Source organism: Coturnix japonica, chromosome 14, assembly GCF_054131305.1.
Source record: "Coturnix japonica strain WE chromosome 14, WE-NBRP24, whole genome shotgun sequence".
NCBI lineage: Eukaryota > Metazoa > Chordata > Aves > Galliformes > Phasianidae > Coturnix > Coturnix japonica.
Genome location: NC_140676.1, coordinates 1266786 through 1292031, shown reverse-complemented (window position 1 = coordinate 1292031; position 25246 = coordinate 1266786). Strand labels below are relative to the sequence as shown.

The 25246-nt window shown below is 44.6% G+C and overlaps 1 protein-coding gene across 6 annotated transcripts in view; it reads left to right on the top strand.

Annotated features, from left to right (window-relative positions):
* Positions 1–25246, top strand: part of MAP2K5 (mitogen-activated protein kinase kinase 5) — a 107686-nt gene that overhangs the window by 29113 nt on the left and 53327 nt on the right. For 5 of the 6 annotated variants that reach the window (XM_015873308.2, XM_085515201.1, XM_015873306.3 and 2 more), the window contains 7 exons: positions 5437–5476; positions 9470–9538; positions 9631–9712; positions 13012–13073; positions 18526–18574; positions 24067–24140; positions 25040–25090. In XM_015873308.2, coding sequence (XP_015728794.2) covers positions 5437–5476; positions 9470–9538; positions 9631–9712; positions 13012–13073; positions 18526–18574; positions 24067–24140; positions 25040–25090 — 427 coding nt within the window. Of the gene's footprint in view, positions 1–5436; positions 5477–9469; positions 9539–9630; positions 9713–13011; positions 13074–18525; positions 18575–19358; positions 19433–24066; positions 24141–25039; positions 25091–25246 lie in introns of those variants that run through there. The other variant, XM_085515202.1, reaches the window with a different exon arrangement.

Genomic DNA, 25246 nt, shown 5'->3' with positions numbered 1-25246 from the left:
TCATTACTGATCTGCTTTGTGTCTCCTGAAGGGTTGTTTTGCTGTGAGTACATTATGAACATGCAATGTGGTGAAGTAGACCATCCAGCTGCAGGTGAGAGGCAGACACCTCAGTTACCATCACTGTAGGATGCGATGCACTTTTTGGCCCTCTCTGTTGCTTCAGATGTCTCCCAAAAACTGCACTGGATTCACACTGAACTGACGACACTGAGTGGTTGCAACAGAGAAGGTGAATGGGTAGAAGTGGTAACAGATGGAGGTAATAGGAGGTTGTAAGTGAGTGAGAGAGGTGAGGGATTTGTTCTGCTGCTCCCCAGCAGGGATGTCAGTGCCTTCTCTTTCTCCCAGGGATGGCTTCAGTGAGACATTTCACTACTTTCTGCATTTTCTTTCTGCAGCTGTTAGTGCCAGTTTTGCTCTTTTAAAAAGTTCAGAATTAGATACCAGTGTTTTCGATTTGTTTTCTGGTTTAACAACAAATCATTTTGCAATCAGTGCTCAAGCATCTGTAATGGGATTTTAGATAGAGGGGAGGTTGGCATAGATTGCTGTTCGTACTAGCACAGTCCCCATAAAAGCTCCTTTTTACAACTGCTGTGCACTTTGGATTTCCTGTTTTAACAGCCAGAGAGTCAGGCTAATGTGTTTGTCTATTGCAGGAGGCAACAACTGTCAGAGTGTTTATTTCCTAGAAACAATTTGAATCTGTTTCTTTAGATGGCCATTGAGTACGTGACAATCCCATCATTAGGCTGCCAGGGCCTGACCAGGAGCACTACAGGCGGTGACAGTACTAGGAAAATGGAGGGGAAAAAAGGAAAAATTAACAGGAAAGCAAATCTGCGGGTGATTTGCTGCGTATAGTTTGCAGCTGGTGGCTGGCGTGTCGTTCTGCAGTGCATAACACTTAGAGAAGTGCGCTCAACTCGTGTGACACCGACACAGGGATTTCGCTCTAGGTTATGTCTCATAGGGCAGGAAAGTGTTGGTCTGTCTCCCTGCATCTGAAGGTGCTGGGAGAAAATGCCCTCCCTGAGTCTCCCTCCCAAAGACGACTGAATGAGGCACGAGAAAGGCAGGACATCTCCATCCTTGAGACATCAGCACAGGTGGGGTGCAGCACCCAGCGCTTCTGCTGGAAGCAGTGTGCATGTTAAAGCAGAGTGTAGCACAACAGTGAGGGGCACGCTGCTGGCTGTTTGTGGGGCAGCAGGGTAAGAGCTGCTCTATGTTGTGGCACGAGCTGTAAGTTTCTTTGTGCTTTGGCTGGAGGGGAGCGCTGCTTCCCAGCTTCCCACCCTCACATCTCTAACTTGACAGCGCTGTCAGTACATCATTTTGTCATATTTGCTGATGTTAGTTATATTTCTAGGAAGGGAAGGGACTGACTCATTGGCGTAGCAGACAGGTCATGGCTTCCCCTTGAATCATTTGGTCTTGGCAAGGAGTATCTTATTGATTAGAGATTGCTTCCGTGGCTACTGGAGGGGGAAAACAGGAGAATATATTCTGGTGGTCACACGAGCAGATGGGGAGAGCAGGGCTGCATGGTGGGCTTCTGCAGTGCTGTTTTGCATCATGATGTAATAATTAGTACCATTTTTGCTTCTAAGAAGAGGCTGTATTTGTTCTGAGTTTCTAGATAACATTGCATACTTGAAGTTGGGAAAAAAGTGCATATTTTAGGACAAGCTGATGGAGGAAGCTGAAGGATCTTTGTGTTATCAGTCTGCGCTTTTAAGGTGACCGTCCTGAAGTCACACAGGTGTGGGTGAGTGCTTTGCAATTAGAAGTGAGAAAGCAAATTGAAAATGGCCGTTTCTCTCAAGCGCATCCAGTGCTGAAAGCTGGAGTCAGTTCTTTGCCCTGCAAGAAATTCCACTGCAGTCGCAGCGAGGAATGCAGCTCCCCATGGTGCTATTAGGTGAAACTCTTCGTAGGAAGAAAGCCACGTTGTTTGTCTTAGCAGGTTTGCAGGGTGATGGTCTTTGTTTTCTGTCTGAGCTGTTCATAAAGAAGCTTGTGCATGTTCTGTTTGGTGGGTTTGTTTTACTTTTGAAGCACATTGAGTTTCCACAGTGCTTTTATATACCATCTCTGTTTGGTGTGTGAATCTTTCAGCGTTAACATGAGGAGAGGCTGTGATTTGTTTCATAAAGAGGATGGAGCCAAAGCATCTTACGATCTCCTTTGGCTTTCTTTGCCATATACTTCAGGAAGAACAAAGCAAGCAATATAAAATTCAGCTACTCCTTTTTTTTTCCCCCTTTATTCTTTAAAAACAGCAGCTGCTCCTGATGCTTTCATTTTTTAATTTGCTTTCCTACAGAAATCCTCCTTTTCCAAGGAGGGGAGAGATGTGGAGGAGCTGGCAGTTCCCCCATAGCCCTCCTTTAGCTTTGCAGGTATTGATTTTTGTTCTATGGTGCACAGGGGATGCACAGGTGGTACCACGCCACAAGTTTCTTGGCATTTCTGGAGGGCTCTGTTGGCTCAAGAGGAGCATGTGGGTGCTCACACCATCTCTTTCCTTCTCCCAGAATCCCAGCTTTTGCCAATGGGCTGAGCTCCCTGAGGGCAACTCTTGATTATTTTGGATAGTGGAGACCAAGGTATGCTAAAGGCTTGTGTGAGTCCTTACAGGGCTTTGAATGCTGAGGGATGCAGTTAATAGTCATGGTTAGTAGAACTTTTGGTGCAACTATACCAGTCGTGCTTAGAAGCTGTTTGTTGTAATGGGGCAGGAGGGAGTTTTAAAGGAATTGGGCTCATAGAATCATGAAGGTTGGAAAAGATCCTCAAGTCCAATCCCAACCCACCCCACTGTGCCAACTGACCCTCAGTGCCCCACAACTCCGGATCACCTCCAGGGATGCTGACCCCCCCCCTCCCTGGGCAGCCTGAGCCAGTGCCCAGCCACTCTTTTGAAGAGACATTTTCACTAATATCCAATCTGAAATTATTGAGCTGAGTTTTTAAAGATTCACCCTTAGTGAAACAGCGCTTCTCTCACTTGGCAATACAAAATCAGTTTCCTCAATCATGTGCAGTTTTTGTCCCATTTCTCTACTGGACACAATCTAAAACATACTTCCAAACACGAGGAACCAATAGTTTGCAAAGCATTCAATGCTTTTAATTTCTGTTCTTTATTTTTGCCTTGAAGTAATTCAGCAACGATTTAGCAACTGTTTTCTCTCATCTCTATCTCTCACTCGTCTTGGCTGTTAGGCACTGCTCAGGTGCATTCCTAGCAAGAGGAGTTGTTGTAGCTGTTTATTAGGTGACATCATTTGCCTTCCATCCTGGAAGGCTTTAAGTATGTTCACTGAGATGTGCAGCACTGCTGGGAAACCTCTGCACTGTGCTGTTTTGCTTTGTCTAATGATCTGGCTCTACAATGATGAGCTTGTTTACATACCTCTGGAGGTGACACTGAAATCAGGAAGAGTTGACCCTTGAGATGAGACTTCATGTTATTTATAGAGTACGAATGTTAGTTTACTCTCACAATAGAGAGCCATAGGATTTTTGATGGGTCCGGTGTGCACAAAGAGCGTGATTCTCTTCATGCTGTGTGCATTATTCTGAGGGATTTTATGTTTTATCCTTCTGAAGCCACAGACATGTTCAGTCTTCAGATTTCAGCAGTTCCAACTATAACCAAAATGATCAATTCCAACGTACGGTTCTACATAATATCTAACAAAAGCGTTTTCCCTACACACTCATTGGAACAGGTAATTACTGCAGCAACTACAGACTAATTTGAAGTGCTAGCTGTTAATTAAAACACTACAGAGGTGTACGGTTGTCTTTTGGTGTAACCAAAGCTCCCATTCAGAGTCCATTAATCACTTTGCAGTTATTGTGTTGGGGAAGGTCAGGACAATTGAGATGCCATATCAGCCTGGAGTAAACAAATTCCCTTCCTCCCAGGTAGCACGCCATGCACAGAGCCAACGGACACGCTGTACCCATGGGCATGGCATCTCCTTTGTGATCCAATTCTCAGTGATAATTAAATGTTAAATTGGTACTGTCAATGCTCTGTAAACCAAACCAGGTATCTGCCCTCTGCTGGAAATTTAACCCAAACTTCCACGGATGAATTAGCGTGCATCATAATTAAATAATCAAGTCTTCCCTTTTAATTCACTTGGAAACAGGAGATCTCTCTCATGGAAAAAAGATCGGCTTTCTTGACAAGCTAATTAAGTTGCCAAACTGCCCGGCGCAGTGCGTATGAAGCCAGCAGACGCTAAGCACGCCATCTCAACCTGTTCATTTTCTTATCATTTCTGCTGATCTGAAGTCCGTAATGTTTTGCTGCTGTTGATTCCTCTGTCGTCACAGCACAGCTCGTTTCCTCCCCTTGATGCATCGATTATGTGCTCAGCTGCTGCTCCCAGAGCTTCACCCGGGGTTTTGCTGCTTGTGCTTACTCTGACATTTGGTTACACTGATTTCTGATGCTCTTTATGAACCACGTGTTCCTACAAGCTGATGGCACTCGGTTCCACCAGCGTTTATCCAGGAGTCCAGAATCTGAGGTGAAGTTTTCAGAAACTTCTGAGCTATTAATGGTAATTCTGGAAGCACTGGGCCATAGATGGGATCCAGCACTCTGTACCATGTATGACTTTGTATGGAGAAAACAGCTCTTTCTTCAGCAGTTGTTGCTGGATGCATACAGTGCTCAAATATTGTCATTGTTCCATGTTAGAGCCGCAGATATGACACAGATTTAGGGCGCTGTGCAAGTGGTATGAGGCAATAAAGCCAGTGAAGGGGAAAAGCTTAATCAGTTTAGCTTGTATGCAAAGTTCCCTTGGATTTTCAGTGGACTTTTTTTTCCCCTTGTACCTTCTCTTAGGTAAGGAATACGTGAGTCACTAGTGCTGATAACTGTGAGCACAGAAAGTTCCTTTCACACACATCTTCTGCAGGTCCTTAGGTTTTGATAGAGTTGGATGCCCCTTGTTTTGCATCAGTGTGGTGATGCAGCTGTGCATCTCACTGTCTGAACCCAGGAGATGCCCCCAGCACTGGGTGCAGCCAGCTCTGCTGGTTGTTATGGGTCTGAATAACTCAATATTGCAGTTGGCCATTGAGAGGAAATCTGAAAGTGAATAAATTTGCAGTTGAAGCTTACTGTAACACTGTGCCAAAATCTGCCCTGTATAGATTGCATGTAATGCATGCAGACATCAAACTAAACACAACTACTCAGCAGTTTCATTGTAGGTACGTTCCGCAGAGCAATTGCTTTCAGCGCTGTCTGTCTTGAGAAATGCTCCTATGGAAATTGGTTTGAAGTGAAAAGTAGTGGCTTCAAGTCTTCTTTCTGTGAAGTTAGTGTATACATGTTGCACATATATATGGAGATAATTTTATGTCATCTTAAGTTATTTAATTTTTTCCCTCGTGCAGGGCCTTCCATGTCCCTAGTGGAAAAATCCTGGCAGTAAAGGTAAGATATTACCGTAATTTTCTTTCTCTCTCTTTCCCTCCATTATTTCTTGACCCGAGTTTCCATCCCCTCCCCTCCCATTTGCACTTTGTAGATCAGTTGCTTTGTAGCATTCTTCACATCCCCATTGTTTATGCAGGCAGACTGTACGAATACAGACCGTGAAAGCGGGGCCTCACGATCCTTCCGACAAGGATCCTGATGGGCACAGAACTCTCCCACTCTCGCCTTGTAGGGGCTGCAGAGCTGCCCTGGCACCTTGTGGGTACCCTCAGCCGCATGAAGTGTGGGCACAGCAAGGAGGGATCTGCTCAGGTCAGGTGTAACAGAAAGGGATGCAGAGGTCACTGAGTGTCAGCACTGCGGCTCTGTTAATGCCATGGTGTCCCCAGGGCTGTTTTCTTGAGTGTTCTCTGCAGCCTCATTTTTAAATGAAGAGGATGTCTGTTTTCTTAAGGATTGTGCTCTGTGTTCCTGGGAGATTCTGTGGCTTTAGCAGGTTTAGTTATTGTCCCGTTCTTCCTCTCCCCTGCAACTCCTTTCATACAGCTGAATGCTTAACTATTTCTTCTGTTAGCGCTCTTAGCAGCAAAGCTGTGTACCGTGGTGGTATTGTTTGGTCAGGTGAGTAGCAGACCACTCTGAAGTTCAGTTAAAGCTGTAGCAAACCAGTAATGCTCCAACGACTGCAGTCTGCCAACGTTTATGTGACTTTGGGTTGGACTGTTAATGCAATTAAGCTATAGTAAAAAGAATTGATGTCATTCCTTGTAGAGGTCCTGTCAGTGCTGCTTTGTCCTGAGGATCACATCAGACCTTTTGCTCCACTGGCAGAGCTGCTTTCAACTTGGACATGAGTTTAGTAAAAGCAAGCGCTTACTACCAGGTCTGAGCTCATTCTCTGCATGATACAGCACTATTGCAATTTGAATAACTTCTGGTTGCACGGAATGCAAATATCACTTGAAAAAGTCTTTCCAAGTGGTATCTGTTATCACGAGCAGGAGTCCTGCAAATGGCAATAAGCACAAAAATGCAGAAAATATACTTTTGTTACAAATTCCAATGCAGAACTAAGGAAGATCTCCCCCCTGATGCTGCGTTTCCCTGGTGCCCCCTGTGCCCCCACTGCCCACTGTGGGCTGTGCTGGGGCTGCCCCGGAGGCAGCTGCAGGGAGGTGGAGGAGTGGGAGCAAAATGGTGCTGGCAGGAGGGGAAATGAGTTCAACCTTTGCAAGGTTAATTGAAATCACCTCCCTGTGGCAAAAAAAAAAAAAAAAAAAAAAGCCTTTCCCCCACAGTTTCACCTTCTTGTTTCCCTTTGAGTCCAAAGGTTGGGTTGGTCCTCCTGGTTAATTAGCATTGTGAAGATTTGGGAAGTGGAATTCTGTGTGCAGGTACTGCCCGAGGTGGTCCCACCACTGTCAGTTGTGTTTTGGAGATGATACTGCAGCAGTGTGTGTGTATTCTCATAGTTCAAATAAGATGCTCGCGGGCTGGAGGTCAGGAAACGTGCTATGGCAGCGATCATGCTGGTTTGCTCTATTAATAAACTTAGTGACTGCATCCATGGCTCAGCACAGCCTGCAACAAGAGGGGAGCTGTGCCAGGATCAACGCGGGTCTGATAGGACACGGCATCATCCTGGAAACCTGTTGATGGGAATGCTGTCAGCTGCCGGTTAATCTTGCAAATATATTGAACGGGCAAACAGAGTGATGCTAATGTCTGTATTATAGACCAAAATAATGGTGATATCTGTATTTTAGACCAAAATCAGCTTGGCCATTGCATATTTTGTATACGCTCTACAGGTAGGCAGCGTGCAAAAGATTTCATAGATTTTCAAACATAGCTTTTTTTCCAGCAAGAAGGAAAAATCCAAAGGAGAAATGTGAGCGTGCATGGGCTGATTGCTGTTCTTCACCTGCTTTTAGCTTCTCCTGCTCTTAAGCTAGCATTTAAATGGACCATTTGATTAATCATTTGTATACTGACTACAATACTCCCAAATTTCCTTGGAGTTGTACATACTGTAAAAGACAATTATGTCGCCACAGATTAAATAAGTGAATTAAAACAGAATAGCAGCTTAATTTGACCTGTGATTTTGCTCTCGTTCCCTTTAGTAGAACGTATGCCACTCCAGCAAATAGATGAAGTCATCCATGACAGCTTGTGATGAATTGCCGTATTTATACTGTATATTTTAATAGCCTCACACTAATTTAAATTGAGCACAGAGTAAATTATAATTCAGTCACTTGACTGCTTGTATTTAACTTGACAACTCATCCTTATTTGTCCTGGAGGTGTAGTGGCGAGCAGAGGAAACGTGTTCAGGTATTCCTCCTGCAGGAATTAACCCTTTTCACTTGGAATGGTGGCTGTGTTGGGTTCCCTCATGTTAGGGCCCATCCAGCCCAGCTCCTCCCCAGTGTACTCCATGGGGATGTTCACCTCCGGATTAGCACAGTGGGTTTCTGTGGGGCTCTACCCTATGGTATCCATCACACTGTAAGCTGGGAGCTCCACTCCTCCAAATTAGCATCACTATTGGAACACAGGTTCTGGGTGCAGTTATTAATACAACCAGCCAGAGGCCTTCCTTCATGCCAGCTCTTGGTTCGTTGTATTCCAGTGGTGTGTTTGATGCTGGTGACGGTAACCAGCCGTCACGTGGGGTGGTGAATGAGCCTGGGAAATCTCTCATTGAGTGCAATTCAGTGTGGTAAAATTTGTGTTTATCCTGTTGACAGATTAAGTTCTGTTAGTATTCAGTGGGTAAAACTGGTGGGATACCAGCAAATTATTCTAAGTTTTTCACGCTAGAAAAATGTAAGCGAATATTGTTGGCAAATGATTATTGATCTAGACAAGTGTGTTAAACATTTCTCGGCAGCCCTGTATTACACTTACAATTTAGTTTAGTGACAGCTTGTATGAATAACCCTAAAGCAAACTCCTGATAGAAGCAGGGTTGTGTTTGTTCTGTTAGACAAAATGCTGTAGAATGTGTTTTGTTGCTCTCTGTGCATTTGGTTTCGTCAGCGGTACGTGCAGCCTGTGTCTGTTAATTCTGCAAGTGGACTCTATTGGTTTTCCTTGAGCTTAATATTTGTAGTTGTGGAATGACCTGTGGTAGGAGGCTGAGTGTGGCTGAATGCATTCGGGGTCCTTTTGATGTATATAGTAGCACTTGAGAATTAAGCCTGAAAGTCTTCGGTAATCATGGAATAGATTGGTTTTAAAAGTCAACTTTTCAGTACTTCCAAGGCTGGGCTGGTCTTCTCTGATGGCTTCTGCAGAAGGCAGGAGGAAGTTTTGTGGTCTGATTTTTAATATTTCCTGTTCTCTTAAAAATTCAGGTGAAAAGCTTCAAGAAATGAGGTCATAACAGAGTTATGGTTTATGGGTTATCAATGCTGTGCAGTGAGCGTGCATGTTTGGGAAGGTCCTGCTGTCAGCCTCGAAGCAATGAGAAGTGAGGGCATGGATGGGGGGAGCGGATGACCCTGGCAGTGAATGGCTGCTCTGATCTGCTTAGCAGGGCTGTTTGTAGTCATTCTGAGGAGTGCTTTAGTGATGCTCACCTGGAAGCATCTGTGCCATCTGCTGCCATCTGCATTTATTCTGTAATTTTATTTTTTTTTTAAATGTTTCATTAAAAACAAGAATAAATGTACAATGATGAGAATTTGTGTTAGAAAGATTGGAAAATGCAAACCTGTAACTGAAGGAGTGGCAGCAGGAGGTGGCTCTGGACATCCCTTTAGGACACTGTTGCAGCATTCAGATCTGCCTTTGATACTGCAGTGCTTGTTTGGCCCTTGCTTAAAATCAGCACCTTCATCGAGGTCACAGCATTCCAGAATTTACTTACAAGATCATTCCTTTTCTCATATGTGGTTCATTAATAAACATCTTCTGTTTTGCGTTGAGACCTTCACTTCCACAGCAGAGCTGAACGTGTGTCTGATGTTTGTGTTTCAGGTCATACCCTTGGATATCACACTGGAGCTCCAGAAACAGATCATGTCAGAGTTGGAGATTCTCTATAAGGTGCAGATTTTTTACTCGTTATAATTACTCTTGCTTATCATCAACCTATAGAAAGTGTTCCAACAAGCTTCTTTTTGCCTTTCTTTTTCTAGTGCGACTCATCCTATATCATAGGATTTTATGGTGCTTTTTTCGTAGAAAACAGGATTTCTTTGTGTACAGAGTTCATGGATGGTGAGTTGTTCTGTTGTTTTTTTTTAAAATATATTTAGCATGCTTTTAATTACTAAGTATATAAACACGAAAAACCACATAAAGGTGGATGTGCTTTTCCAAATGGAGCAAGGTGCATTGTTACGACTTTGAAACATCAGGTAAAATATTGAGAACTTCGCAGCTAGTTTTGTTTTTAAATGGGTTGTTGTGGGCTTTGTGTTCTGCTCGGTGCTGTGCTGTATTTTCCTGAATGCAATTTCACTTACTTTTATTGAAAATGTAAATAGAAGAGAAATAAATGCTGGCTTAATTTGTGGTTTGATATTTGAGTCTTCCATACAATCTGTCCTCGCTGACGAAACAGCTGTTCCTCACTTTTAATGTTTTGATAGCCAAAACAGATTTTCTTTTAAAGAAATCTATTAACCCAATGTCCTGTGCGTTTTCACTGGAAATCGGTTCTTAATTGCAAAGCAAGGAATTATTTTCCAACGCAGCTGTTGAGCAGCGCTGCACCAAGTTTGTTTCTGAGCGTGCTCTCATCTCTCCCATCCCCTTCCCTGCAGTTTGCCCCTGCATCCTCGTGTGCTTTGGAAGGTTGCATTCTTGCACCAAAGGTAGAAGCGCGCTGCTGATGGCAGCCTGCAATCATTGCTGCCCTCTGTGTACCAATGCTGAGAGTGTCTCATGGCAGACACAGCCGTGGTGCACGGTGCAGCAGCCCTGCTTTGCTCCCAGCTGTGTGTTCCTATGTGTGTAACTGCAGACCTTCCCCCTGCGCTGGCGTTTGCTGCCCTACCCGGGCTATGCACGAAGGTTCAGTTAAGCTTCATATAAAGAAGCGAGGATCTCGCCCATGATTTACTACAGAGGAAGGGCTGTCTGACAGGAAAAAAAAAATCCCAAGCCAAATGTGTGCCATTAAGCACTGTTAAGCAGTTTCTGTCTTTCTGATGGGGAGCTCGGATAAGGCCCTGTAGGGTTTTATGCTGCGTTTTGTTTCTTTCCTGTTAAAATGATCTCTTACTACTGTTCTTTCTCTCTTTGCGCTTACAGCCTCTGTTCCAGTGGGTGTTGTGTCCCCTTTCCAAATATTTTATTCTCTTAGATTTTCCCTATTTGCAAGACTTGATGAAAAAAGTATTATATTCGTTCAGCAAAGCCTACAACTTAAATCTGTGGGTGTTCTCGATGACCATTCACCATTTCTCTTTTCTGTTCTCACAACTGCAAGATTTGCACGCAGTATCACACGCAGGAAGGAAGCAGCTGCTCGTGCCAAAGCATGTGTCTGCCTGGAGCGTGTGTGCTGCTAATTCAGAGACTCTTAAATATGATGGACATAAATGCTTGCAGTTCCGAATTCTTGTTTGGAAATATTTAAGCCTTTAGGGAATGCATCCCTTGTGATGTTGCACGACGGCGGTGTTTACTGACCGCACAGAAATTATTTGGAATTATATTGGAGATGACCTCTGATCTGCCTCATGTTGTGCACCCCTTCTGGCAGAAAGCAACAGCAATCATTTAAAGGAAGAGCAAAATGCAGATAAAGGGGCCTTGCCAATTGTTTTCCTTTCCCAGATTGTGATGGGTGAGGATGCAGGTGAAAACAAGAGGCTGAACTGGCCTGGATTCCCCTTCCACCTGCCAAGTGATCCTAAAGATCAATAGAGACATGAAACGAGGCTTCTTGATCTTCCTTTCTGCAATAGAGTCGATGTTCTTGTAAAGAAGGTGCTGAAACGCACCGTTGTCTTTTACCTGTGCCATTGCCTCTTTACCTTCAAACTGCTGAGCACCCACTAAACTCCCTGTAGAAGCAGAGGGACCTGCAGGGTGTCAGACTGCACTGGTGCCTGTGCATAGATTTGGGTTTGGAAATTTGGTCCACGCTGTCAATTCCCTGTAAGGTATTTTTTCTCCACAGAGAAGTGGCACGTTTCCCCGGCTGCCTGCAAACTTGTCATACTGCACCACCCTTAACAGCAGCACTAACAGCAGCACTTAGCAGCTTGGTGTGTGAGAGCAGGTCTTTTAATCCAGAACAGAAGGATAAGTCAGAAGGTCAGGTGGTTGCTGTTAATGCTGAGCATGGCCTTCTGTTTGGCTCTCATAATCAACAGCAGCTGTGTGGTGCTGCTGCCTCGTAATTCCGTTTATTCTATCTACATTTACTTGTAAAAAGGGAAAAGGATCATTAGAATTAAAAAGTGTTAAGACTAAAGGCTGGAATAAGGACCTTGTGACTTCTTTGCATTGCAGCATTTCAGAATTAAATGGGTTTAACTTCTATAAAGGGAACCATAAGCAAAGTGCAAGGTGCAGCTTTCCTGACTGCTGAGTACTGGCCCAACTCTTTTCCCATTGGTGACATCAGTGCAGTCCATAGGGTACGCTGAGAGCAGTTGGATCAGTGCTAAGCACTTCTGAGAACCTTTAGCCTGGAGTAAGCCTAGACATTCTTGCAAGCTAAGTGTAATACATTCTGCATGTAATTTGCTTGTCCTTATTTTTTTTTCCTACTCCCTGTTCTACTTGGGTTCTTTTAATTCTCAATTTTAGATTTGCTCCCTTAGCTAAAAATTTGTATTTCATCCCAGGGACATTTTTAACTCTACTTTGGTCTTGTGTTTCTTATGTGGAAGATGAGGAAACAATCTTTCTCAGTTTTGGGGGGTGTCATTAGGACCATGACTTGGATTTCTTGCTTTCCCCACAAGTATCTGATGCTGATGGATGTTTCTGTGCCAAGTAAGAAGTTGTGTCCCATACTGGAGCTTTCTGGCAAAACTTATTTGCTTGCCCAGGAGTTCCTCATGTTTTAGACATCAGTGAAGACAGTTTGCAAGGCTCAGCCCAACTCTCTGCTCTGATCATCACAAAGAAGCTGACTTTAAGCTTTGCATTGCGTTATACTGGCATCTGGTTTTGAGGACAGGCAGAATACTTTTGGCTTTGAAATCCACTTTGGCTTCTTACTGTGGCTTTGTCAGTCCCTGACAAACCTACACAGTGGTTTTGAGTTCTCCAGTTTCAATATCGTATCCTCTGCCTGGGAGGTTTTCCATAAGGTGTTTTAGCATTAATGCTACGTACAGAAATGAGTAACGTGGGTGAACAGAGAACCAAATGGTGTTTCATGTGATTATCCAGAGTTTGGCAGATTTTTAAGGTCAGCTATTTCTGACACAGTTATTGTTATATCATTGATGGTGTTTTTATTAATAACCAAGGCGCAGAAAGCCCTTGTGACTCCAAATCTAGGGCAGTATTTCATTTTGTATTACCTAAGCGCATTTTGTTTGTCCCTGCAGGGGGTTCTTTGGATGTTTATAGAAAAATTCCAGAGCACGTACTGGGAAGAATAGCAGTAGCTGTAAGTATCCTTTGTTTATTTTTCTCTCTGTTTTTGGTTGTGTGTAACACACCTCAATCTCCTTGGGGACTCTGAGTTATCTCCTTAACCCTCATCCTCGTTGCCCCCATGTGAAGGGGGGATCCCTTCCCTGTCACTCCTCCTACCCACCCTACCCATGCCCAAGGATGCAGCCCTGAGGGCAGGGAGCTCTGCTGCTTCTGGAGTTGAGGTCATAGACACACACAGATGGAGATAATTTGCTGCTGTTTTGCTGGGCCAAAGTGGTGTGAAGGAAATCATCCCATTGTGTGACCAGTGCCCGTGTTGCTGAAGGCTCAGGGAATGTAAGAGGATGTGATAAATCAAATGGGATGAGGAAAAGAAAACATGTTTTACTGGAGATCTGTGTGGCTCTGCTTCTTGATATCACCTTTCTGAGATGGAGCAGTCCTCTTATCCTCCTTTAATTTGCCTTTTTGTGTCCTTCTGGGCTGTGTGGCTTCCTAAAAAACATCAATTCTGCAGCCCTGTCCTCAGCCAGGCGTTGATCCCCCTTTGGCCACTTCTGCAGACAGCGTGTGCCGTTTCCATTCTGTCCATCCCCACTCTGCACCAAGTAACACCATGAGATTTGGTTGAAAACAATGAGATTTGGAGTTGAAAAATGGCACCAGTTCCTGATACTAGGGTTCAATGGTAGAGCGTGTTTTCTGTCTTCCTGCTGCGGTGGCTGAGCTGCTTATGGCAGTAAGGCAGCAGGGAGCTGGGATTCTGGGGTTGCCCTGCTGCTGTTTTGGGGTGAGCGAGGAGCTGCCTGGGATCCGTCAGCCCCACGTGCCTGTTTGGTAGCAAGGGGCTGTTGGTGGGCTCCTTGCACCACTGGCATGCCACCATTGTGTCTCAGTAGCATAAAATGACTTTGTGTTGCTAGAAACTCACCAGCTGTGACTGAAAATGGGGATTATGGAACAAAAAAAGGGAAAGGAAAATAAGAAGTCTTTTTTCTTTTTTCTTTTTTTTTTTTTTAACCAAGGCTGAACAGTGTGTAATTGACCACTGTCTTAGTGGATCTCACAAGGGAGAGATGCTGCTAAACAATTGCTAAATATAAGGAATACTTTGATAACTTAAGCAGTTTAAAGCATAACAAAGTTATTCTATCGTGTGCCATTTAATTAAGTGCTGGGTTTTCACATTCATTATACATCAAGCTGACAATTTAAATCCTTTAATCCAACACAGGCAGCTATTTAGTCTCTGTTCATTGTAATTCACAGCTCTACTTTCTCTTAATTTGTGTGGCCTGCCCAGAGTGATGAACATCCTTCTCTGATGCTGTTTCCTCTAAGTAGCTTCAAATCTGCTCATTAGATAGCCTAGCAGTTTCTTATGGAATTTGAATGCTTTTCACCTTTAGTTCAGAGTAAAAACGTTTCATCTTTTCTTCCCCATGGAGCGACGGATGGTGAGTTGCTCGTGGTATCATATTCCTGATACCGAGTAGCATGTGTATTATTGTGTAATAATGCTGGGATGGGCCTTCGAGCATTTATTCAAATCCTTTTCCTTATCTCACTTCATACTGTGTAATTAATACATCCATGCTAACGTACTTTATCATTTCTTTAATGATTTTTTCTCCCTCCCGTCTCCCCAGCCCACCCAGCTTGGTGTGCTGCAGATGTTCTCTTCCTGTTCTTCACTTCTCCCTAGCAGTGGTGCTTCAGCCCCATCTTTTATGTCTTCAGTATAAATATAAATAGAAATATATAGATATGTAGAATTATACTCATTCATTTGCAGGGTCATCTCTTTACAGACCTGGTAGTTGGTGAGCATTGCTCCCAGACACAGGTAGGGAGCTGACACTTGGCTTTTCTCATAGTGATTTCATTTTCTGCTTTAGCAATCTATACCATGGCTGCTGCAGTGCACAGGGTCAGCAAAGAGGTGAACAAAGGACCAGGTGCTTCCTATGAGGAGCTCGCCCCTTCCTCCTGCTTCCCAGTAACAGAAGGTGTGCGCTGAGGCTGAACCAGCACTGGCAGCTCCCTCTGCTCTGGTGCTGAATTCTTGCTCAATTGGCATAGTAGACTTGTTGGAAGGAGGCACTGAGAGCTGTTGTTTGCTCCATCATTTATCAGGAGCAGCGGGAACGGCGCCGTTCAGTTGCCACAAATGAGTGCCCTTCATCTTGGTGCCTGACATTTCAGCAGAGCCCAGCAGCCCGGCGCGTGGGTTGTGGCAACTTTTGCCAAGCATAGCGTGTGCGTACCACGATCCCCACCCCAAACAGGTTGTGAAGATTACCCAGAGCCTGAAGGATTTCTGCTCACGTACTGATGGGAAGGAGGTTGTCAAACAAAAGCTGGACCTTGGTTCTGTGGACAGAATCTGGAGCTTCCGCGTTATTTTCCTTTCAGCCCATGCATTTTCTTTTTACCTTCCTTGCACCATCTACACAGAGTCATTTGTCTTTCGTTCTCCTGAGACACACACAGTGCAGTAGTCTGTTGGAGCTGCTTAATAATATGTGCGACCTGCACATCTGTTAATTAGATCTGCCTTTTTGTTATACCTGTAGAAGTTCCTAAGCTAAGCCATTTCCAAAGGAAAGCGATGGGGGGATGTTTAGCAGTGTCCCAGCATTCCTCCTTCTGATTTGTTGCTTTTCTTGCTTCCTTTCTCAGTACATGAATTTAACCTCCATGAAAAGCACTGGGCTGATAACCCTAGAAGTGGTTCTTCCACTCACAGGAACAAGCTGGTCCAGGATGAGATCCATGTATGCTCAACACTGCAAAGCCAGCACTGTGCCGCTGTGCTCAGCTAAATCCTGAGCCCTATTCAGGGTTGTTCTGTCCTCCCTGATCTGTACAGGCTGGAGCTGAGCAGGATGCATCCCTTTCGTAACAGCCCCAGCTTCTCAGAGAGCATTCAGTTCCTTCTTTCTCCCCCATTTCTGTGCAGTGCTGCTGTAAATACTTGCACTGTGCATTGCAGGTGTCTGGCAGAGGGCACAAACATGCAATGTAGCATACATGCAGTTGGTACAGCACAGCCTGCTTTCCATTCTTGTTATCTGATTCACACAGCAGAAATGATCGTGTTAATTGTGGTGGACAGTCAGCTTTCAGGGTGAAGCAGTAGGAATTTATTGTCAAGTGCGATGCACTCCTCTCAGTTATTATTTTGGGAGGCTGAAGCTGACAGTGAGAATGCTGGAAATAATGCCAGGAGAGCCTGCAGCGAGGAAGCATTGCTGGAGCTCGGGGTGATGCTCTGTGGTTCCAGAGGCAGGATAGCACAGCAACAGGGGCAGAATAGACCCGGCTCCCCAGGAGCTGGGGAGGATGCTGGAGAGCCATCTGACTCCATCCTGGCTGTCTCAGTGAGGCAGTGTCAGCACGCAGGGGAAATCTGTCTTTTCATGCTCCTTATTTGTGCAGAGGGCTGGGGGGGGTAGGGGGGGGATCGGGTTGTGGTGGTTTTTTTATGGGAAAAGCATATCTTGGGAATCCCAAAGCGATGTGCAGGCTCCTGTTTTTGTGCCTTGTATTTATTTGGGTCTGCCGATGTAAAATCTCTTCTACCTTTGCTTGCCACTTCATGCATTTATTTTCACTTCAATTTCTGAAGCAGTGACATTGTGCACTGTATTTTGAGTGCTAATGTTGATTGAAGTTCTCCCTGAAAGGATGTGCACTTGAACTGTCACGAGAGTGAGTGATTGACAGCGGGTGGAAGTACTTTTTGTGTCAAGGCTTTGTCAACTCATTGTTGTAAAACCCACTTTGCTGAATACCAATAATTCCTGCTGGATGTTCCATCAAAAGATACTCCGTTCCAGCACCATTTTAGAATCATGTCTGACACGTAGAGCCCTTCCCTTATGCGGGCAGCCGTAAGCTGGGTGAATGCCGGTGCTTTGCACTAGGGCCTGTTTGGGGTTTTTCTGTGTGCGTATTTGCAGCCTCACTTGAAGGGAAACAAAACCTTCTTTTCGTTCCTCTGTACAGCATTGAGATGGTCTGAATGTGAGTTTGGTTAGTAGTGCCTTTATAGCTGCTTGTTCAGCGCGTGTTCCATTGTAGAGATGTATAATAACTCACAGCTGTTGATTTCCCCCATCCCCTCCAGAACGTTTCCTTTTTATTTTCTTCCTACAAATACATACTTTAAATAATGTTATGATTATTCCAGGGGTGTTAAATAGTCTAAACATATGTTTAATAATCAGAGAAGCTTGATGTACTTAAAATCTCTTTCACCTTTGGTGGAAGCCCGGAATGTTGCATACCCTTTTTGCATTGATGCTTTTTTTCCTCCTTCTGTCAAAAAGCTGTGTGAGTAGAATTCCCCCGTTCTGCTTTTTGAAAGGATAAAGTGAGCAAGGCCACACCGCAGGGCATGCAGAATTGGACTGAGGCCTTTTGTTGCAGGTAATTACCATCTGAGGCCACGAGATAGCCGGCATGGCCTGAGCTCAGTGCTGAGGAATTGCCATCTAGAGCTTTTTGCCAGAGATCCAGGATCTTTATTTGGCTGATTCAGATTCCACTTGCCTTGTTTCTGGTTACAGAATGAATTCTAAGACAGGTTTTTAATCCAATAGGAGGGCTGAAAATGGCTCTCGCACTGTATGGTATCTGCAGTGCTTCTGCTTTGTCACTGTAACAGAAGTGATTTCATTTCAACTTACTTGGACAGCAAAAAGAATGTGGTTGTTTGGTCTGAAAAAGCTCCTGCAACTTCACAAATGTCAGAAATGCTTTATTGCTCTGGAGGTGCAGAGAGGAGCGTCTTGGGAAAATGGATGGGGTGTCATTTTGTGGATAGAAACTTTATGGAAAGGGTTTGCTCTGTGACAGGGGCTGGATGGCAGAGCTGAGGTGGTGTGGGTTGAGAAGCAAAGGTGAGCAGGAATGTGTTGGTTGGATCTGGTGAGTCCTCGGGGCTCCTGCAGAACATAAATCTGAGAAACGAAATGGTGTTAAAAATGCAAGTTTGGGGGTTAGTTACATGTCAGAAATAAGGCCTGCAAAGGGGGGACCCTGCAGTACCCGACCTATGGGGATGTTCTGCCTATGGGAATACTGTGGGTGGTTGTTTTGGGAAACGTGTGTGCTTTTCTAGTTCAAATGCATGTGCTACAAATGTCCATTAAAACGTACCTCCTGGCACTCCAATGTGGTAATGGAGGAACAGCTTTTCATGTTTCATTCTGATGCTTCCCCCGATGGGAGGGAGGAGGGCTGAGCACTGCACTGCTCCTCACCCTTCAGGGGGCCCAGTTGTGTTCTCCTGGGCTGTGGGTGCAGTGGGGCTTGTGTTTGGTCAAATGAATGGTAAGAAAAAAAGACAGTTTTTGTAGTTGAAGAAGAAATGTTCAGCATTTACATTAAAGGAGTAAACAACGTGGGAAGTCAGGGAAAAGTCTCTAATATGTGTTGTTTTTCCTTAAATCCAGGTTGTGAAAGGCCTTACGTATTTATGGAGTCTGAAGATTTTGCACAGAGGTGAGTAACAGATATTTTCTGTTTCTTGGTGAAACGCCCTCCTGTTTTAACAGCACCTTCCACAGGAGCAGCGGACCAAACTGACGTCCAGTCTGTTTGCAGTGGGGTTATACAAAGTGAATCTCATTCATTAGCCTTACAGACTCACTGATTGAATATTTTTACCTCTATTCTCTTCCGTTTTCCTTCACTTTCTCAATATCCCAAAGGGGAGAAGGGAGTTTTGTGGAGACTGAAATGCTTGTGGTTACAAACAGGTGCCAGATGGAATTCTCAGGATCACCAAATGCTTGACTGGTGAAACCAGGAGATAGGTGTTGAGTTTTCTTCTTCCATGCCTCAGAAATCTTGCGTGGCATCCATCAGTATTGATGGGGTGTCACACCTCTGAGATTGTCACCTGCTGTCCTCTGCAGTGGTTGTGTATAATTACAGAATCCTACTTGGGCATAACGAGCTGTTTGATGCCTTTTCTGCTTCCTGAAGCTAACTTGTTTTATTTTTACAACCCAGGTTATTCCTTGCTCTTGATTTTATTTAAAACAATAATAATAATATGGGACGAGGTGGAGTAGAACTTTTAAACAAAGAAGTGTGCTCTACAAAAGTGCAAAGTGCTGTTTAAAGAACAAAGGAGCCCTTTCTCCCCCACTCCTCTCCCCAAATAAAAAAGGAAAAGAGAAACTCATTACATTTATAATGTTTCTAAAGTGTCTGAAAGTAACAGCTCCAGCTCCTAATGCCACTAACAATACTGTTTAATTTAACCCATCTGCTCACTCAGCCCATGTGCACAGTTGGAGCGTGCAGTAACCGACATCAGTTGTGATTGAAGGAGAAGTGTAAAGCAGGGAGACGAGCACAACAGTTCAGGTTGGGAACCAAACAGGTGAGGAGGACCATTTCCTCTGGGGTTGTCCGGTTCTGCAGTGCCTGAGAAGTTAATAGGAAACCCTAATTACCACCAGGCATTGGGTTTCTGCACCACCTCGAAGCTTTGGCTGCTCCTGTGTTTAACCTTAGGCTGTCCCTGGATTAAAAGAACAGGAATAACCCAGAGACCGTGGACAGCTGGGTGCAGGCAGTTTCTGGTGCTGGTTTGAACACTGGCACTATTAGCCTGCCCGCTGCCAGACACTGGGGTTTAATAGCTCCATCTACACCAGGCAGGGGGACATCCATTCTAGATGCCACAGCAAATGTTAGAATGAGAAGAACTGGAAAAGGAGCTGGAACACCCATGGATGGGTATCATGCAGGCTGGGCAGCACAGTCCTTTGCCACACTTATACAGCACCTGAAAAGGAAAAGCTGGTTTGAATCTGTTTATTTATTTTTATTCCTTTTGTTTGAATCTTTTTCATTAAGGGCTGTGGCCACCTGCTGAGTGTGATTTGGAGGAGCGTTGTGGTCAAGCAGAAACACTGTCACTGTAACGTCTTATTGTTTCTGTTGCAAGTTTAGATTTTGAGCCTGATTTTTGCTCCTCAAGTTTCCCCTTCTGTGTATGGCTTTCATTGCCTTGATAGAGAGCAGTGCTGAGTTTTTAATGAATTATGTATGATCCTCGCTGTGGTCTAAAGAAAAGTGCAGAAATGGGTCTTCCATCACAATTGAGATTTTTCTGGCCTTGGTCTTTTTCTGGGTTCACTGAGGTGAGAACAATATGCAGAATGCACAGAAGGGCCCAACAGTGTTTATTGAGGGGCCTGTTTCTTTCAGTGCACACACACATAACCCGTGCTTTCCTGTCTTACCAGAGAGTCACTGCACGTAATGCTATGCAAGGAAAACTCCAGTCTGTCGTGGTAGTCTCATTCAGCTCTTTACTGGTTCTGAACGAGGAGAAAATGGAACTCAGTCTTCCTTGCTGTCACCTATCAGGCAGGCTGGGCAGGATGCTCAGGTGGGATAACAGGTCTGGAATTCCACGCTGGTGGTAACTGAGGTGTAGGAGCAGTTATTGTGAGGGAGCTGTGCAATGCAGTGTGGCAAACGATGGTTTGTGACCAGAGCATGGATTAAAGTGAAGGAAACACAATGAGCGAGTCTTTTATTCCAGATCAGACATCTCAGCAAATATTACAGCTTAACTTCAAAACATACCTTGCAACTAATGAGGTGATAGCCATGCGTATTAATAAACGCAGAGCTGTAGTCGTAGCCATCGCACCCACATCAAACGTAAGTGGGAGATTAACACCTACACTGCTTCTTTGGAAGATGTGAGAATGTCCCAATGAGAAGTGTGCTCTTTTCCCCAGAGGATAAGAAGTAGAAATGGAAGGGTAATGAGAAATTAACTTAGATTTAAAACAGAATTAGCAATTAAACAAGTCTAATCACGTACAAAGTCAAAGTTTGCATCAAGACAAACCAAAATCTGTTAAGTTCAAGAATAAGTATAGGCTGCGTGCATTTTATCTGGTGTGTTTTTCTCTCACCTTCTTATTAAAAGAAATGTTTGAAATAAATGTTACCCACTTGTGTTTAATTGTACCTACAGGCATTTGTACATACGTATGTGGACTGGTGTATATTGCACTGTCTTGGGACCGCAGGCTCTGTGTGTGTTCTAAGCCTGTGTCAGAGTAGTGGGGAGTGTGTTCTGGTTTGTGATGCATGGGGTTGAGCCAGCTTCTCACACTGCTGAGAGCTAAGCAGCTTTAGCACTGCGTATAATGAGGCGCAAACAGAGGCGCTTGTGTGTGCATGTACAGACTGTGTGCACGTGTGGCTGCACCCAGACTACATGCTTACACATGGCTTGGGCTGAGCTCAGTAAAATAAAAATTGCAGCAAAAAGCGTGCTGGGGACGTCATTTTGGCAAGGAAATATTGGAAATATTTTCATTCTTCCAGCAGCTCCACTTTGTTCACAGTAATGTTGTATGAGCTGTCCTCGGCTAAAATGGCTTTTGTATCTGGTCTCCCTTGAACTTGGCATATTGCAGCCTGACGTGTGGAAAACACTGGAAGTCAAGAGACAGCTTTTAGAAACCTGTGGGGTTTGTTTTTTTCCTACAATCATAAATCCCTTTGCTTTTCAATGAACCAAGATGAGTGAAATGTCGGGCGTTGGGAAAGCTGAACCTCCGACGTGTGTGTTTACTGGTAAGTAAGAGCTTGGAGGTCCCATTTATCTGCAGAGGTGAAACGACTTAGATCACAAAGAGAACTTGTTCATCCTCTATAATGATGCTTCGTAGAAGTCATTTGTATGAAGCAAGCACTGGTAATGGCAGCATAATGACCCCTTTTGGCTCTTGTTTAAATTCTTTCACTTCTAAACAGTAATATTAATCACAAGCAGATGGTGCAGAACATTATTTATGCACATTTGTTTTCCAAAACCAAAAAATATTTAACCCATTAGCTGAAGTGGTTTATGAACATGAAGGCCAATTTACTGCGGGGGTGATTATTCTTCCTCCTTCCCTTCATTGTGAGATACTTTGCAAAGTGTCATTTTTGTCTCGGGTTGTCATTTCCTTTTTCTCTTTTCTCAAAGAAACCGACACAGACGTTGGAATTTGCAGCCCATATTTGCTCACATTCCTCCTCTGTGGTGCTACTTAAACTGTGCTGCAAACACCAACGGGTTTGTTCTGCAGCTTGTTTGGCTGCAGATTGCTCTGCAGCTCCTGACCTGCACTGCCTTCATCCACCCCTTACAGACCCATCTCCTGTTGCTTTCTTTCTTGTGTAGGATTTTATTGTTGTTGTTTTGGTTTGTTTATTTATTTATAGTGAGTGTGAGGATTTTCAGATGAAGCGATGCTTAATGGATGACAGATGGCCATTCAATTAAAATTATATTGACTTACTGTCAGGTGCCACGTGTTGGGGGTGGGGAGGTGGGATCTGCTGATCCCCCATGGCACGAGGTGCTGGCACTGGGGCAGGGGACGCACGTGCTCAGAGGTGGCAGGTCATGTTAAGGGAATGAGAACTGGGAGATCACCTGCCTCCTCCTCACACCCAGCCGAGCCCTGATAGAAGCAAACCTTCAGTGTGGTCGTGGCTCAAAGCATCCTTCAGTCTGCCCAGAGCCGTGCTGAGCAGAGCGAGAGGATTGCTGTGCTGTCAGGAAGCGATGCAGTGTCCTTGGGAAGGTCGGGTGGGATGGCTGCACACCTTGCAGGGCCCACTGCTGTGCTGTGCCCATCCCCTGGCACTCAGCAAAGCCGTTCAGCAAGCGCATTGCCTGCAGGTTGCCATGAGCAAATGCAAGAGTCTTCGGTTAGGAAGAATAATCCTAAAGCTTTGGTATATGTGCAGCGGTTTGGGGCCGTGGATTGCTCTGTTGTGGTACTTTGCCTTATTGCCTGCAGCTGGAGGACAGGTAACCACCTGCCAAAGATGTAGTGCATGGATAGCAATGCTGCAGCCGAAGTAGAGGTCAGCACAGCCAAAGCTGTGCATGCTGTCATGCAACAGAGGCACCCGGGACCGATATTTCCTTTTGGCTTTGGGAGGGAATTGCAGAACACACTATGAGAATTGATGCTGAAATTGAACGTGCAGATCCTGTGAAGCTGTGTGAAGTGTTATTGAACGCTCCCCCTTCCTCAAGTGTTTTTTTAGCTCAAATATAGGGAAGCGTTTAATCAGCTTGCTAATTGAGGTTATACATTTTTACATTACGGGGACAAATTAAGCGAGCTACTGTGGTACCAGAAGACATCTGCTAAAGATAAGGCAAACTTAATGATAAACCAAATTAGGTTCTTTCCTAGTTGGGTTTCATCCATCTGCACCCAACTAGTGCTCCCTTTTAAAGAAGGCAGGGAGACGAGTGGCTGCATTTAACCCATAATGACAGAAGAAGGCAGCAATTAGGCTGAGCTCTCATCTTCCCAAGTGTAAGCCTGGCCATGCCACGCACACTGCTGTTCTCATGGTGCAGCTTGGCTGGGTGTTTAGTGCTTTATTTGCACGCTGATTTTACAGCGTGCAACAGAACTTCTTGTACATCAGAGGGGGTCAGCGATGGGAGCATTGTGTTTACAGCCTGGTTTTATGGTGCACGTCTGTTCCTGTACATCTCTATGGGATTTTTAGCAGTTGGTTTTCTCCCCTGCATCATCTTCTCCTGCAGCTCCTTCCCTGCAGCCCCATCCCAGCCCGGGCAGTGGCATCTAAACACAGTGCTTCCTCTTGTCCCTATTGAATTTCAGTGTATTTTTTCAGTCTCATTTGTCAAAATTGCTTTAAATTCCAGATCCTGTCCTGCAGAGCTCTGGTGGCCCCTCCCCGGCTGGTGTCACCTGCAGCTTCAGTAGCACGGATTGCTGGTCTTTGGGGGACAGGTGTGACATCACCTGTGCTGACAGCTACGAACCAGAGTTTGTGATTGAAATTTAGCTTTGGAACATTTTCTATTGAAACCCCTCAGGCCGGTGATCGTCACACCAACGCTTATATGAGAATCCTAACGATCTCTGCATGCCTCCAGGATAACTTAGGTGACCTCTGGTTTTGTTTGGCAGATGTGAAGCCGTCCAACATGCTGGTGAACACACGAGGGCAGGTGAAGCTGTGTGACTTCGGGGTGAGCACCCAGGTAATCCATCGCACATCTTGTGCTGCAGTCACCTGGCTGCTGGGTGGGCAGCCCCCCTCTGCTGGGAGCCAGCCATTCAGCTCGAATCTCCGGGCGACTTTTCTCCATCTGAATATGATTGTTCATTGTTTAATGACAGTAAAAACTGCTGATATTGTAATTACTACTTACGAATAGCAAACTTCATTGATATGCAGCTTTGATATGAAAGCTTTTTGGCCAGACAAAAGGGAGGGCAGAACGAGAGATGTGTCTGGGGAGCCCAACTGGCCCACAATAAAAATTAATATTGGGAGTAACAATAGTGGTGGGCTTTTACAATGTGCAGCACAAATTTTAATTAATTTCCATTTTGGGCCTCCCTGGAGGACTTCTCTGCTAGTGACCCACGAGCTTGCCGTGCTGGTGATTTGAATTTCAGCACCTTTACTCTCAGCCAAGCGCCAGGACCAAAGAGAAGGTCAGCCCGGTATGATAAGTTGTCAGGGTCTGTTGTCCCTCCGAGCGTATTTAGTGCTGGTTGCATTCAAGTGATGAATGTGGCTCTATTCGCATCTTGAGCCAGCTGACTGAAAAACGAGCGCCTTCAATCCTACGTCAAATTGACTTTTTATATCAGACTGGTGTGGGGTACTAAAGCGATAAGTATCCTGTTTAACAGAATTGTTTAAGGTTATCTGCCATAAACGGTAATGCAGCACTTGTTTAAATGGGAGCTCTCGCTCCAAACAAAAGAGAGATTTAATCATTTTTAATGCCTTTGCAGATAAATTTGTTCCCTTTTACATAATTTTTAGTTGATTTATAGGAATGATGATTGTAGGTTAAATGAGGAATAATTGCCCATTTTATTTCCACATTATCTTTATATTGTTCTAACAGACTGTTTTGTCTGATAGCTGGTGAATTCCATAGCCAAGACGTATGTCGGAACAAATGCTTACATGGCGGTAAGTGGATTTATGTAGGAATAACATTTAAATACGAGTATGTGTTCGCGGTCCCGTTCTACATGGTGAGGATATCATTCTAAATCAGCTCTCAGACCTCCTCTCCCCCCACCCTCGCTGTGATGGTGTCACAGAACATCTCTATGCTCACACAGC